This window comes from Oncorhynchus mykiss, chromosome 15, assembly GCF_013265735.2.
Source record: "Oncorhynchus mykiss isolate Arlee chromosome 15, USDA_OmykA_1.1, whole genome shotgun sequence".
Lineage (NCBI taxonomy): Eukaryota > Metazoa > Chordata > Actinopteri > Salmoniformes > Salmonidae > Oncorhynchus > Oncorhynchus mykiss.
This window is the reverse complement of record NC_048579.1, coordinates 71,269,816-71,286,618: the sequence shown is the minus strand read 5'-3', so window position 1 is coordinate 71,286,618 and position 16,803 is coordinate 71,269,816. Positions and strand designations below refer to the sequence as shown.

General features: G+C 46.0%; 1 protein-coding gene across 1 annotated transcript; it reads left to right on the top strand.

Annotated features, from left to right (window-relative positions):
- Nucleotides 1–15,446: 15,446 nt before the first annotated feature.
- LOC118938900 (basic proline-rich protein-like) lies at nucleotides 15,447–16,262 on the top strand. The gene has a single exon (XM_036945560.1). It carries the CDS (start codon nucleotides 15,447–15,449, stop codon nucleotides 16,260–16,262), a length of 816 nt encoding a protein of 271 aa, XP_036801455.1.
- The last annotated feature ends 541 nt before the right edge of the window (nucleotides 16,263–16,803 follow it).

Sequence of the window (16,803 nt, the reverse complement as noted above, 5' to 3'; positions counted from 1 at the left end):
GGCTCCCCCTGGACTGGTTGCGAACAGGACGAGAAGACAGAGAAAGAGGGAGGAGAGAAAGAGTGAGAGAGAGTCTGTGATGGATAACTAGGTCCCCCATTTGCCTCTCTCTCTCTGAGAAGGACGAGGCAGCAACCCAAACCAGGCTAACTGACAGCCTGTGGTTTTGCTCCCATTGATACTGTCTGATGTAGAGGAGACTTCTAGGACATATTGTGAGTGCTGCAGTTGTTAGCCTGATGACCAATACACAGGTGTAAAATCACACATGACATGTCGTAAATGAAGCTGTGGAACGAGTTCGACAGAATGACACTAGTGGCGTAGCCAGAAATTTGTTGACGGGTGGGTCTGCAGAAGTGTGGGTGCCCCTCCCCCAAATGAGGTAAAACAGCTAACTTCCTGCAAGTTTACACATTGTGCCATGGGGTAAAGAGGACAATTCTACACACTCTGTTATGATGCTTAGAGAAAATGTTGGTGTTTTAAAGCTAATTTCCTGCAATTCTACACATTTCCCCATGGGGCAGAGAGGAAAACATGCAGTTTTAGAGCTGATTAAAGCTAGAATGTAGGTGTGTTGACTGTGATACAGGCACTGGATTATCAGCTAAATGAACAAATGAAATAGAAGTAGGCAGTGACATGCTGCATATATACAGAGATAGAAGCAAAGCCACATATGCCTCAATGACGGCATGTTGGTGGCATTTTGGGACTGTGGCTTTCAGTTGTTTTTGGCAACCCATCCTGTGAGAGTGTATGTTTTTCCAGGTCATCTGTCCTGCTATTATTTAATCAAATCTGACTAACCCAGTGCACTGCTAACTTTGCATGTTTAGATGAAAATAAAAATAATATCCCGATTTGAACACTATTGGACATTTTGTTGTTGATGCTCAATCTGAGTGGGTGAGCCCACCCAGACCCACCCTAGCATACGCCTCTGCACTAGTGGGAATACAACCCTCCACGGGTTGACCGAGTGAATTCATAACTTGTGTGTTGTTTTTGTTTTCATGTATAGCACGGGTGTCCAACCCTGCTCCTGGAGAGATACCCTCCTGTAGGTTTTCACTCTAACCCTGTTCCTGGAGAGCTACCCTCCTGTAGGTTTTAACTCCAATCCTGTTCCTGGAGAGCTACCCTCCTGTAGGTTTTCACTCTAACCCTGTTCCTGGAGAGATACCCTCCTGTAGGTGTTAACTCCAATCCTGTTCCTGGAGAGCTACCCTCCTGTAGGTTTTCACTCTAACCCTGTTCCTGGAGAACTACCCTCCTGTAGGTTTTCACTCCAACCCTGTTCCTGGAGAGCTACCCTCCTGTGGGTTTTAACTCCAACCCTGTTCCTGGAGAGCTACCCTCCTGTAGGTTTTAACCCTGTTCCTGGAGAGCTACCCTCCTGTAGGTTTTCACTCCAATCCTGTTCCTGGAGAGCTACCCTCCTGTAGGTTTTCACTCCAACCCTGTTCCTGGAGAGCTACCCTCCTGTTGGTTTTAACTCCAACCCTGTTCCTGGAAAGCTACCCTCCTGTAGGTTTTCACTCCAACCCTGTTCCTGGAGAGCTACCCTCCTGTAGGTTTTAACCCTGTTCCTGGAGAGCTACCCTCCTGTAGGTTTTAACCCTGTTCCTGAGGAGCTACCCTCCTGTAGGTTTTCACTCCAATCCTGTTCCTGGAGAGCTACCCTCCTGTAGGTTTTAACTCCAACCCTGTTCCTGGAGAGCTACCCTCCTGTAGGTTTTAACTCCGACCCTGTTCCTGGAAAGCTACCCTCCTGTAGGTTTTAACTCCAACCCTGTTCCCGGAGAGCTACCCTCCTGTAGGTTTTTTGCTCCATGCCTAATCTAGCACATCTGATAACAATTAATAATTATCTTGTTGATAAGATGAATCAGGTTAGTTACAATTCGGGTTGGGGTGAAAACCTACAGAAGGTTAGCTCTCCAGAAACAGGGTTGGAGAGCCCAGATGTATAGTGTGCGTGTGTGTGCGCGCGTGCATAAAGTCAGAGTTCGTGTAACACACCATTTGTACACATTATCACATTGTTGTGAATATATATACTGAACAAAAATATAAACGCAACATGTAAAGTGTTGGTCCCGTGTTTTATGAGCTGAAATTAGAAATCCCATACATTTTCCATATGCATAAAAAGCTTATTCCTTTCCAATTTTGTGCACAAATTTGTTTTCATCCCCATTAGTAAGCATTTATCTTTTGCCAATATAATCCATCCACCAACAGCATGGTCATTACACAGGTGCACCTTGTGCTGGGGACAATAAAAGGTCACTTTAAAAGGTGCAGTTTTGTTACACAACACAATCCCACAGATGTCTCAATTTTTGAGGGGGTATGTAATTAGCATACTGACTGCAAGAATGTCCACCAGAGCTGTTGCCAGAGAATGTAATGTTCATTTCTCTACCATAAGCTGCCTCCAACATCATTTTAGAGAATTTGGCTGTACATCCAACCAGCCTCACAACCGCAGACCACTTGTAACCATGCCAGCACAGGACCTCCAAATCCGGCTTCTTCACCTGAGAGAGACTGAGGAGGGTGATGATGAGTATTTCTGTCTGTAATAAAGCCCTTTTGAGAGGAAAAACTCATTCTGATTGGCTGGTCCTGGCTCCCCAGTGGGTGGTCCTAAGCCCTCCCAGGCCAACCCATAGCTGCATCCCTGCCCAGTCATGTGAAATCCATAGATTAGGGCTTAATGAATTTATTTCAATTGACGGATTTCCTTTATGAACTGTAAATCAGTAGAATCTTTGAAATTGTTGCATGTTGCGTTTATATTTTTGTTAAGTAAATTAATTCACAGGGTAAATGATCTGTGATTTAGCAGGCAGACAGAGTGAGTTAGTGTTGTGCCTCTTATCTGAAGAGCCTGCTGTGTCTGCCAAACACACTAATTGCGTCCCAAATGGCAGCATATTCACTACATGGTGCACTACTTTTGACCAGTTGTGCACTATGCAGGACATAGGGTGACATTTGGGACAGAGCCACTATCAAGCAGAGTCATTACTTCGGGTAATTGCTTTGTAGCACGGCTAATCCAAACACACGTTTTAGAGAGGGATCATGTGTTTCAATCAGGTAATGCAACAGAAATACAAGACTTTAGCAACGTGCACCACAAGACTGAAACAGGAACAACGCACACACGCAGCACACAGCACATACACACACTGACACACACACACACACAAACACACACACACACACACATCCAAGCACGCACACATTGACACACACACACACGCACTGACACACACACACACACTGACACACACACACACACACAGACTGACACACACACACACACACACACACACACACACACACACACACACACACTGACACACATCCAAGCACACACACACTGACACACACACACACACTGACACACACACACAGACTGACACACACACACACACACACACACTGACACACACAGACAGACTGACACACACACACTGACACACACACACAGACTGACACACACACACACACTGACACATTCACACACACACACAAACACACACACTGACACACACACACACACACACACACATCCAAGCATGCACACACTGACACACACACACACACTGACACACACACACAGACTGACACACACACACACACACTGACACATTCACACACACACACACACACACACAAACACACACACTGACACACACACTGACACACACACAAACACACACACTGACACACACACACACTGACACACACTGACACACACACACACACACTGACACACACACACACACACACACACACACACTGACACACACACACACACACACACACCCAAGCACGCACACACACGCATGCACACATGTACACAAATACACCCACACCTCAGTTAGATAGGCCATCATGTACTTTAAATCACGGCAGGTAGAGTGACTCAATGATTTGTCAGGGATCAGTTGGATATGAAATGGTAGTGTGACTCAGTGATTTGTCAGGGATCAGTTGGATATGAAATGGTAGTGTGACTCAGTTATTTGTCAGGGGTCTGTTGGATATGAAATGGTAGTGTGACTCAGTGATTTGTCAGGGATCTTTTGGATATGAAATGGTAGAGTGACTCAGTGATTTGTCAGGGATCAGTTGGATATGAAATGTCAACAGTAACAGAAATGTAATAGATTTTGGCATTAGCATTTAATTTGGAGAGAGAGAGAGATGTAACCTTTTCTCATTTCCTCAGCCACACACCACAAATAGTTTTTATTCATTTTAAATTGAACCTTTATTTAACTAGGCAGGTCAGTCATGAACAAATTCTTATTTATAATGACGTGTGGTGAAACAAAGCTCAGTAATGATTATTTACCAGTGTGTGTGTGTGTGTGTGTGTGTGATACCCCGGTAAGAACAATAAACCAAGCAGTGGACTTCCAATCAACAGCCCACAACATCAGCTCTCCTGCTCGCCAGCTGCAGGCTGTAGTATTGATGTAAAAGGGCCAGACTCTGGTTATTAGGCTGAGGACAAAACTTTATTGTTCAATTTAGATCATACAGCTTCCAGGAATATGAGTGGGTTATAGCAATGAAACCTCCTAACCAATTGTATTACGCAATGCAGGGTCATTCTACCACACATGTTTTCTGTCTCTCGTTGTCTCACTCTGTCTTTCTCCTAATTCCCTGTCCCACAACATCTTAAATTATATACATGCACACAAACATGAATTATCGAAGAGTGAAGAGGGCAGACTAACATAGCTACTTTGAGTTGTATAACACTTCATGCATCTAAAAGTTGTCTGAGATCAGAGGAAAGGACAGCTGATTTTCAGATATGTGGTTACACCACCACCTAGTGGTATTTACATGTATTACATTAATATATATGTTTGATGCAGGCAGTGTATGTACTGTGTGCATGATTGAAAAGTAGTGGACAATAGGTCCCATGTGGCTCAGTTGGAAGAGCATGGCAATTGCAATGCCAGGGTTGTGAGTTTGATTCCCACGGGGAACAGTATGAAAATGTATGCACTCACTATTATAATCTTACAGGAGGGTGGCTCTCCAGGAACAGGGTTGGAGTGAAAACCTACAGGAGGGTAGCTCTCCAGGAACAGGGTTGGAGTGAAAACCTACAGGACGGTAGCTCTCCAGGAACAGGGTTGGAGTGAAAACCTACAGGAGGGTAGCTCTCCAGGAACAGGGTTGGAGTGAAAACCTACAGGAGGGTAGCTCTCCAGGAACAGGGTTGGAGTTAAAACCTACAGGAGGGTAGCTCTGCAGGAACAGGGTTGGAGTGAAAACCTACAGGAGGGTAGCTCTCCAGGAACAGGGTTGGAGTGAAAACCTACAGGACGGTAGCTCTCCAGGAACAGGGTTGGAGTGAAAACCTACAGGAGGGTAGCTCTCCAGGAACAGGGTTGGAGTGAAAACCTACAGGAGGGTAGCTCTCCAGGAACAGGGTTGGAGTTAAAACCTACAGGAGGGTAGCTCTGCAGGAACAGGGTTGGAGTGAAAACCTACAGGAGGGTAGCTCTCCAGGAACAGGGTTGGAGTGAAAACCTACAGGAGGGTAGCTCTCCAGGAACAGGGTTGGAGTGAAAACCTACAGGAGGGTAGCTCTCCAGAAACAGGGTTGGAGTGAAAACCTACAGGAGGGTAGCTCTCCAGGAACAGGGTTGGAGTTAAAACCTACAGGAGGGTAGCTCTGCAGGAACAGGGTTGGAGTGAAAACCTACAGGAGGGTAGCTCTCCAGGAACAGGGTTGGAGTGAAAACCTACAGGAGGGTATCTCTCCAGGAACAGGATTGGAGTGAAAACCTACAGGAGGGTAATTCTCCAGGAACAGGGTTGGAGTGAAAACCTACAGGAGGGTAGCTCTCCAGGAACAGGGTTGGAGTGAAAACCTACAGGAGGGTAGCTCTCTAGGAACAGGGTTGGAGTGAAAACCTACAGGAGGGTATCTCTCCAGGAACAGGATTGGAGTGAAAACCTACAGGAGGGTAATTCTCCAGGAACAGGGCTGAAACAAAAACCAGAGGACCAATAGTTTATACAAAAAATAACTGTGTATTAAGTTTTATCACAAGCACAAACAGGTAAGTGCCAAAATGAAGGAAACACCAACATAAAATGTCATAAAAGATGTTGGGCACCACGAGCTGCCAGAACAGCTTCAATGCACCTTGGACTGGAGTCTACAAGTCAACCTAAACCATACCAGGACAATGCACCTTGGACTGGAGTCTACAAGTCAACCTAAACCATACCAGGACAATGCACCTTGGACTGGAGTCTACAAGTCAACCTAAACCATACCAGGACAATGCACCTTGGACTGGAGTCTACAAGTCAACCTAAACCATACCAGGACAATGCACCTTGGACTGGAGTCTACAAGTCAACCTAAACCATACCAGGACAATGCACCTTGGACTGGAGTCTCCAAGTCAACTTAAACCATACCAGGACAATGCACCTTGGACTGGAGTCTACAAGTCAACTTAAACCATCCCAGGACAATGCACCTCGGACTGGAGTTTACAAGTCAACCTAAACCATCCCAGGACAATGCACCTTGGACTGGAGTTTACAAGTCAACCTAAACCATCCCAGGACAATGCACCTTGGACTGGAGTCTACAAGTCAACTTAAACCATCCCAGGACAATGCACCTCGGACTGGAGTTTACAAGTCAACCTAAACCATCCCAGGACAATGCACCTTGGACTGGAGTTTACAAGTCAACTTAAACCATCCCAGGACAATGCACCTCGGACTGGAGTTTACAAGTCAACCTAAACCATCCCAGGACAATGCACCTCGGACTGGAGTTTACAAGTCAACCTAAACCATCCCAGGACAATGCACCTTGGACTGGAGTTTACAAGTCAACCTAAACCATCCCAGGACAATGCACCTTGGACTGGAGTTTACAAGTCAACTTAAACCATCCCAGGACAATGCACCTCGGACTGGAGTTTACAAGTCAACCTAAACCATCCCAGGACAATGCACCTTGGACTGGAGTCTACAAGTCAACCTAAACCATACCAGGACAATGCACCTTGGACTGGAGTTTACAAGTCAACCTAAACCATCCCAGGACAATGCACCTTGGACTGGAGTCTACAAGTCAACCTAAACCATCCCAGAACAATGCACCCAACATACAGTGCATTTGGAAAGTATTCAGACCCCTTGAATTAGTCCACATTTTGTTACGTTACAGCCTTATTATAAAATGTATTAAATGAATAAAAAACATCATCAATCTACACACAATACCCCATAATGAAAAGAAAAACAGTTTTTTAGAAAGTAAAAAAGTATATTTATTCAGACCCTTTGCTATGACACTCAAAATTGAGCTCAGGTGCATCGTGTTTCCATTGATTATCCCCGAGATGTTTCTACAACTTGATTGGAGTCCATCTGTAGTAAAATCAATTGTTTGGACATGATTTCAAATCAAATTTTATTTGTCACATACGCCGAATACAACAAGTAGACCTTACAGTGAAATGCTTACTTACAAGCCCTTAACCAACAAGCTGTTTGTAAAGGCTTACACCTGTCTATATAAGGTCCCACAGTTGACAGTGCATGTCAGAGCAAAAACCAAGCCATGAGGTCGAAGGAATTGTCCGTTAAGCTCCGAGACAGGATTGTGACGAGGCAGAGATCTGGGGAAGGGTACAAAACAATTTCTGTAGCATTGAAGGTCCCCAAGAACACAGTGGCCTCCATCATTCTTAAATGGAAGAAGTTTGGCACCACCAAGACTCTTCCTAGAGCTGCCCTATCCTAGCTGCTTCTATCTCAAGGCCATCAGACTGTTAAACAGCCATCACTAACATTGAGTGGCTGCTGCCAACATACTGACTCAACTCCAGCCACTTTAATAATGGAAAAATGTATCACTAGTCACTTTAAACTATGGCACTTTGTTTACATACCCTACATTACTCATCTCATATGTATACACTGTACTCTATACCATCTACTGTATCTTGCCATCTGTATGTAATAAATGTATCACTAGCCACTTTAAACTATGGCACTTTGTTTACATACCCTACATTACTCATCTCATATGTATATACTGTACTCTATACCATCTACTGTATCTTGCCTATGCCGCTCTGTACCATCACTCATTCATATACCTTTATGTACATATTCTTCATCCCTTTACACTTGTGTGTATAAGGTAGTAGTTTTGGAATTGTTAGGTTAGATTACTCGTTGGTTATTACTGCATTGTCGGAACTAGAAGCACAAGCATTTCCCTACACTCGCATTAACATCTGCTAACCATGTGTAGGTGACAAATCAAATTTGATTTGATTTGACGTAGGTAACATTCTATAAGAGGTGCTGGTAGACAAGCAGTAGAACATGTGATGTGTCCGTGTAGTCTACTGGCCCAATTCAAGCACTGGACACGCCTGGTGAAATAAAGGTTCAATTCATGAAAATAATGTATAAATAAATAAATAAATGTACAATTTATATTTGGCTAACAGTAAAATCCAACCAGTCATGTTAACCTCAGCCTTTAAAATCTATTTGTTCAAATAAGCCCTTCACTCGGCACGTGCTGTCAGAATGTGTGTCCAAGATAGCTTCAATGAGCATTTGGACAGAGCTATTTAGAGACCTCATAATACTGAATCATATTAAACCATTGTAATGTGTTTGTTTTTCTTCCATTAGTGCGATGACCCCAAAAACTCAGACGAGCCTTGTGACATGACATTCATTCCCTAATCCAGTAGTTACCTTGCGTGACTCTTGTTGGCTCCAACAAACGGGACACTAACCAGCTTACTGTACAGGTTACAGATGACGCACCCCCCCCCCCCCCCCCCCCCCCCCACTAATCCTGGGGCTGAAACCACCTCATACTGTAGACCACCTCAAGTGACCTGCAACAGAAAGTGTCCCGAGGTTACCTTACTGTAGACCACCTCAAGTGACCTGCAACAGAAAGTGTCCCGAGGTTACCTTACTGTAGACCACCTCAAGTGACCTGCAACAGAAAGTGTCCCGAGGTTACCTTACTGTAGACCACCTCAAGTGACCTGCAACAGAAAGTGTCCCGAGGTTACCTTACTGTAGACCACCTCAAGTGACCTGCAACAGAAAGTGTCCCGAGGTTACCTTACTGTAGACCACCTCAAGTGACCTGCAACAGAAAGTGTCCCGAGGTTACCTTACTGTAGACCACCTCAAGTGACCTGCAACAGAAAGTGTCCCGAGGTTACCTTACTGTAGACCACCTCAAGTGACCTGCAACAGAAAGTGTCCCGAGGTTACCTTACTGTAGACCACCTCAAGTGACCTGCAACAGAAAGTGTCCCGAGGTTACCTTACTGTAGACCAGTCTTTCTTCATCCTGGTACTGAGGACACAAAGAGGTGCACAGTTTGGTTCTGGCCTCAGCACTACACAGCTGGTACAAATAATCAAAGCCTGACAATGAGTTGATCATTTGAATCAGCTGTGTAGTGCTGGGGCCAAAACCAAAACGTTTTGGCACCCTTTTGTGTCTCCAGGGACCAGGATTAAGGAAGACTGCCGTAGATTACAATTGCCACAATGTAAAATCCAGGAGGCGAACCATGCGTCGGGCCTCGGGCCTCATCTGACCTACAGCGAAAACAAAGGAGTTCAGCTCATCGTGCCACATGGATCACGTACCAATCTGATACCAGAGTCATGACTACATTGCCGTGACACCAGAGTGGCCCTTCCTTGAGACAAAAGGAGGCAACAGGAATTACAGGTCAATAACAGGTCATTGTCTCTGTTTAAAGGGTCTGCTAGTATCACAGCAAAATGCCAGACTAAATGTACTCATTAGATGTACTGAGTAGAGGTACACTTAGTTTGTGACATTTTACCAATGCTAGTTTGTCCTTTATGTTTCTATGTTGTCAGTTTGTTCTCAATCTGTCCTAAAAAAAAACAAAGTTCCAACCTTGGGTCTCCTGCACATCACAAGACTGTGTTAGCCAGTTGAGCAAAATTTCCCGGGCATTATATCGTGGGAGCCAACCAGTTTTCAGGTCTCAGGCTATAATTGACACACAAAAAAACTCTCAAATCGTGCTGAAAGTCCCCTGCACCCTAAGGCATGGGTTCCCAAAGGATTTGTGCTGTGACCTGGTTTAGACTTTTGGTATTTGTGCTGTGCCTTATAATATAGCAAAACACATTATTCTAGACATGACACGTCTCACGTCCCTCGCCCATGACATGACCCAATAATAGGTAAACGGTCCAGAGCAGGGGCGGACTGGGACCAGAAATCTGCGTAGGCATTTCTAACATACAGTACCTGCGCTTGTTTTTTTCCTTAAGGACCCCACACTGGTCCGTGTTCTCTTGAGGCCCCCATTATTAGGAAAATAATGATCCTTTTTGCATCAAAAAACAATTTAGACAGGTCTACTGGGCAAAAGATGGACCAGCCCATCTGGCATTTGCCAGAGTTTCCCATCTCTGGTCCAGACCAGGGATTCCTCAAATATTTCACTTACTTTTGATACATTCATTATTTGGATACTTACGGCCAAAAGTTCTCTCTGGCCAGGTGACTTCACTAGGGGGGGTACCTAGCAGAGGAGACTGGCCATTATCATAGCCCTTCCTGCACCCAACCATTATCATACCCCCTCCTCCACCCAGGCCATTATCATACCCCCTCCTCCACCCAACCATTATCATACCCCTTCCTCCACCCAACCATTATCATACCCCCTCCTCCACCCAGGCCATTATCATACCCCTTCCTCCACCCAACCATTATCATACCCCCTCCTCCACCCAGGCCATTATCATACCCCTTCCTCCACCCAACCATTATCATACCCCCTCCTCCACCCAACCATTATCATACCCCCTTCTCCACCCAGGCCATTATCATACCCCCCCCTCCACCCAACCATTATCATACCCCCTCCTCCACCCAACCATTATCATACCCCCTCATCCACCCAGTCCATTATCATACCCCCTCCTCCACCCAACCATTATCATACCCCCTCCTCCACCCAGTCCATTATCATACCCCCTCATCCACCCAGGCCATTATCATACCCCCTTCTCCACCCAGTCCATTATCATACCCCTTCCTCCACCCAACCATTATCATACCCCCTCCTCCACCCAGACCATTATCATACCCCCTCCTCCCCCCAGACCATTATCATACCCCCTCTTCCACCCAGACAATTATCATACCCCCTCCTCCACCCAGACCATTATCATTTCCCCCTCCTCCACCCAACCATTATCGTACCCCCTTCTCCACCCAGTCCATTATCATACCCCCTCTTCCACCCAGACAATTATCATACCCCCTCCTCCACCCAGACCATTATCATACCCCCTCTTCCACCCATACAATTATCATGCCCCCTCCTGCACCCAGACATTATCATTCCCCCTCTTCCACCCAACCATTATCATACCCCCTTCTCCACCCAGTCCATTATCATACCCCCTCTTCCACCCAGACAATTATCATACCCCCTCCTCCACCCAGACCATTATCATTCCCCCTCCTCCACCCAACCATTATCATACCCCCTCCTCCACCCAGTCCATTATCATTCCCCCTCCTCCACCCAACCATTATCATACCCCTCCTCCACCCAGCTCTTTCCATAACCCCTCCTCCACCCACGTCATTTCCATAACCCCTCCTCCCCCCAGACCATTATCATACCCCCTCTTCCACCCAGACAATTATCATACCCCCTCCTCCACCCAGACCATTATCATTTCCCCCTCCTCCACCCAACCATTATCATACCCCCTCCTCCACCCAGAACATTATCATACCCCCTCTTCCACCCATACAATTATCATGCCCCCTCCTCCACCCAGACATTATCATTCCCCCTCTTCCACCCAACCATTATCATACCCCCTTCTCCACCCAGTCCATTATCATACCCCCTCTTCCACCCAGACAATTATCATACCCCCTCCTCCACCCAGACCATTATCATTCCCCCTCCTCCACCCAACCATTATCATACCCCCTCATCCACCCAGTCCATTATCATTCCCCCTCCTCCACCCAACCATTATCATACCTCTCCTCCACCCAGCTCTTTCCATAACCCCTCCTCCACCCATGTCATTTCCATAACCCCTCCTCCTCCCAGACCAAGCCACTGAAGTGGAAGAAACATAAAAGCCAGAGGCAGATATTTATCTTTCTTTAATGAAGGAGAAAATCTCATATGAATGCAGCCTTCTGCATCCCTCTGACACGTGTGTGTGTGTGTGTGTGCGTGTGTGTGTGTGTGTGTGTGTGTGTGTGTGTGTGTGTGTGTGTGTGTGTGTGTGTGTGTGTGTGTGTGTGTGTGTGTGTGTGTGTGTGTGCGTGCGTGCGTGCGTGCGTGCGTGCGTGCGTGCGTGCGTGCGTGCGATAATAATTATTAATTTGGGGGAATATTTAGGAATTTGTTTTGGGTTGAAAAGCTTCTTTTGACATTTCATAAAGTGAACAATACACAAATTCAAAGTGACGTGAAATTATTTGACGTGTAATATCTGTGTGTGTGCCTGTGTGTGAGGGATCTAGCGTGTTTGTGAGTGGTTGTAATTGGCATGTGATCCAATTGTTCGCAAACGTGCATTCAACATCAAATCCAATGTAACCAGTTGGGGAATTCACTCGCTGAATTCATGTGCTGCTAAATAAACAGGGAGGGGTATCATTTTAATAAGGAGGAAAAGAGAGGGGAGAAGGAGATATAGACATAGAGAGAGACAGAGACAGAGAGACAGAGAGGCAGAGAGGGGGAGAAGGAGATATGGACAGAGAGAGAGACAGAGACAGAGAGACAGAGACAGAGAGAGACAGACAGAGAGACAGAGAGAGACAGACAGAGAGACAGACAGAGAGACAGAGAGACAGAGAGACATACAGACAGACAGACAGACAGACAGACAGACAGACAGACAGACAGACAGGGAGACAGGGAGACAGGGAGACAGGGAGACAGGGAGACAGGGAGAGATAGACAGAAATAGACAGACAGAGAGGGAGAGAGAGGGAGGCAGAGATAGACAGACAGAGAGGAAGCGAGACAGAGAGAGAGACACACAAACAGACTGAAGAATCAGGACCAGAACATCCAATCAATCGGAGTAAAACAAATTACAACACAATCCAAACAGAACTACATTGCTTATTGGGAAACCCAAGCACAAGCACAAAGCAACATGCAGTGCTCTCTGGCACTAAATCAACAGTACACCGTGGCTAACTATTTGACCATGGTTACTGATCAAAACCTTAGAAAAACCTTGACAAAGCTCAGTGAGCACAACCTTGCCATTGAAAAGGGTAGACACATGAAAACCAGGCTCCCTGTAGAGGAACGGCTGTGCAACCACTGTACCACAGCAGAACCTGAGACGGAGCTGCATTTCCTGACAAAATGTCAAAAATATAAAACAATTAGAGAGTGTAATCTCCCCAAATTTGAAAATGTGAAGATCTCTCTGATGAGAATAGGCTACCTGTCCTGTTGAGGGAGGACGCAGAGAGCTGTGGGTTGACAGCACACTACATTGCTGCCTGCCATAAGATGAGAGACAGTGTTTGACAGACCAGTCAAGCTGCACATGTCCTCTACTGTATGCTTAATGTTATTGTTCAATGCATGGTTATTTTGACCCTTGGTTGTTGTTGTTACTGTTGTTCAGTTGACAATTTAGATATTTTCTTAATATTGTAAATATTCAAAGTAAGATTAGGCAATATGTACAGTACATTGTTACGTCATGCCAATAAAACACATTTAATTAAAATTGAATTGAACTGAGAGAGAGAGACAGAGACAGAGATAGAGATACCATTTGTACAACCATTTGTACATTGTTAAAACACTGTATATATATATAATATGACATTTGTAATGTCTTTACTGTTTTGAAACCTCTGTATGTGTAATGTTTACTGTTAATTTTTGTTGTTTTTCACTTTATATATTCTCTTTGTATGTTGTCTACCTCACTTGCTTTGGCAATGTTAACACATGTTTCCCATGCCAATAAAGCCCTTGAATTGAATTGAATTGAGAGAGAGACAGAGATAGACACAGAGAGAGAGAGAGAGAGAGACAGAGATAGACACAGAGAGAGAGAGAGAGAGAGAGAGACAGAGATAGACAGAGAGAGAGAGAGAGAGAGAGACAGACAGAGATAGACACGGAGAGAGAGAGAGAGAGAGAGAGAGAGAGAGAGAGAGACAGACAGAGATAGACACAGAGAGAGAGAGAGAGACAGAGATAGACACGGAGAGAGAGAGAGAGAGACATACAGAGATAGACACAGAGAGAGAGAGAGAGAGAGAGAGAGATAATGTTTACTGTTAATTTTTGTTGTTTTTCACTTTATATATTCACTTTGTATGTTGTCTACCTGACTTGCTTTGGCAATGTTAACACGTTTCCCATGCCAATAAAGCCCTTGCATTGAATTTAATTGAATTGAGAGAGAGAGAGAGAGAGAGAGAGAGAGAGAGAGATAGACAGAGAGAGAGAGAGAGAGATACAGAGATAGACACACAGAGAGAGAGAGAGAGAGAGAGAGAGAGAGAGAGAGAGAGAGAGAGAGATTCACTTTATATATTATCTACCTCACTTGCTTTGGCAATGTTAACACATGTTTCCCATGCCAATAAAGCCCTTGAATTGAATTGAATTGAGAGAGAGAGACAGAGAGAGAGAGAGGGTGAGAGGACCTTTGCTGTTTTAATTGCATACTAGTGTAATATTTGTATTCTGACTGGCTCATCCACGTTGTCTACCACCTCTGTAAGGAGGGAACAGGCAGGTGCTGCGTCGCAGTGACGCAGTGATGACGCAGTGATGTCGCAGTAATGCATGTGCCACTATCACGTGTAGAAGCGGGGATCTCTACACCTGCAGACTAACATAACTATCAGAAAGATCATGATCCAATCAGAACCATAACGTTGGCTCATCTCCATGGTTACCAAGGCTCAACTGTCACCAAAAGTCAGTCAACAAACAATTGCGTTTTGATGAGATCAATTGCGTTTTGATGAAAAACTGGACAACAAGGGAACATGGACATGATATGAGAAACATACTGTATTTGACTAAATAGTCTGGTTTAAGGTCAGAATTGAATAGATAAATGCCAGTACAGATACCGATAGAGGTGCTGTATTGAATTACCCCTCACAGCCCTTATCTTTGAGAAAATATTGCATTGTTCAATATGCAATATAAAGCTTGTTGTCTGAAGTGTCTAGGTTAGACCAGACGCCCCATCAAGGCTGTCATGGAGTCATCCTTCAAGAAAATCTTGTGTGACTTCATTCGAATTTGACAAGAGACAACAGTAACTAACTCTATCTTACACTCTCAATGTACCCCTCTCAACAAATACCTCCTCCAAGGGCCACCTCCTCCATGGGCCACCTCCTCCAAGGGCCACCTCCTCCAAGGGCCATCTCCTCCATGGGCCACCTCCTCCAAGGGCCATCTCCTCCAAGGGCCACCTCCTCCAAGGGCCACCTCCTCCAAGGGCCACCTCCTCCAAGGGCCACCTCCTCCAAGGGCCACCTCCTCCATGGGCCACCTCCTCCAAGGGCCATCTCCTCCAAGGGCCACCTCCTCCAAGGGCCACCTCCTCCATGGGCCACCACCTCCAAGGGCCATCTCCTCCAAGGGCCACCTCCTCCAAGGGCCACCTCCTCCATGGGCCACCTCCTCCAAGGGCCACCTCCTCCAAGGGCCATCTCCTCCAAGGGCCACCTCCTCCATGGGCCACCTCCTCCAAGGGCCATCTCCTCCAAGGGCCACCTCCTCCAAGGGCCACCTCCTCCAAAGGCCACCTCCTCCATGGGCCACCTCCTCCAAGGGCCACCTCCTCCATGGGCCACCTCCTCCAAGGGCCATCTCCTCCAAGGGCCACCTCCTCCAAGGGCCACCTCCTCCATGGGCCACCTCCTCCAAGGGCCATCTCCTCCAAGGGCCACCTCCTCCAAGGGCCACCTCCTCCAAGGGCCACCTCCTCCATGGGCCACCTCCTCCAAGGGCCACCTCCTCCAAGGGCCACCTCCTCCAAGGGCCACCTCCTCCAAGGGCCATCTCCTCCAAGGGCCACCTCCTCCAAGGGCCACCTCCTCCATGGGCCACCTCCTCCAAGGGCCACCTCCTCTCCATGGCCACCCCCTCTAAACTGTAGTACAACGGGCCACGTTCAGCTCAATACCCCCTCTAAACTGTAGTACAACGGGCCACGTTCAGCTCAATACCCCCTCTAAACTGTAGTAGAACGGGCCATGTTCAGCTCAATACCCCCTCTAAACTGTAGTACAACGGGCCATGTTCAGCTCAATACCCCCTCTAAACTGTAGTACAACGGGCCATGTTCAGCTCAATACCCCCTCTAAACTGTAGTAGAACGGGCCATGTTCACCTCCCCTACACACAGACATGTACACCCCCTTACACACACATACAGTGGGGAGAACAAGTATTTGATATACTGCAGATTTTGCAGGTTTTCCTACTTACAAAGCATGGAGAGGTTTGTAATTTTTATCATAGGTACACTTCAACTGTGAGAGACGGAATCTAAAACAAAAATACAGAAAATCACATTGTATGATTTTTAATTTTAATTAGCATTTTATTGCATGACATAAGTATTTGATCATCTACCAACCAGTAAGAATTGTGGCTTTCATTCATACAACCCCAAGAACACCATCCCAAC

Bases quoted from the DNA above. Each gene is read 5' to 3' on its own strand.
- LOC118938900 (XM_036945560.1), top strand. From the start codon at position 15,447: ATGTACCCCTCTCAACAAATACCTCCTCCAAGGGCCACCTCCTCCATG.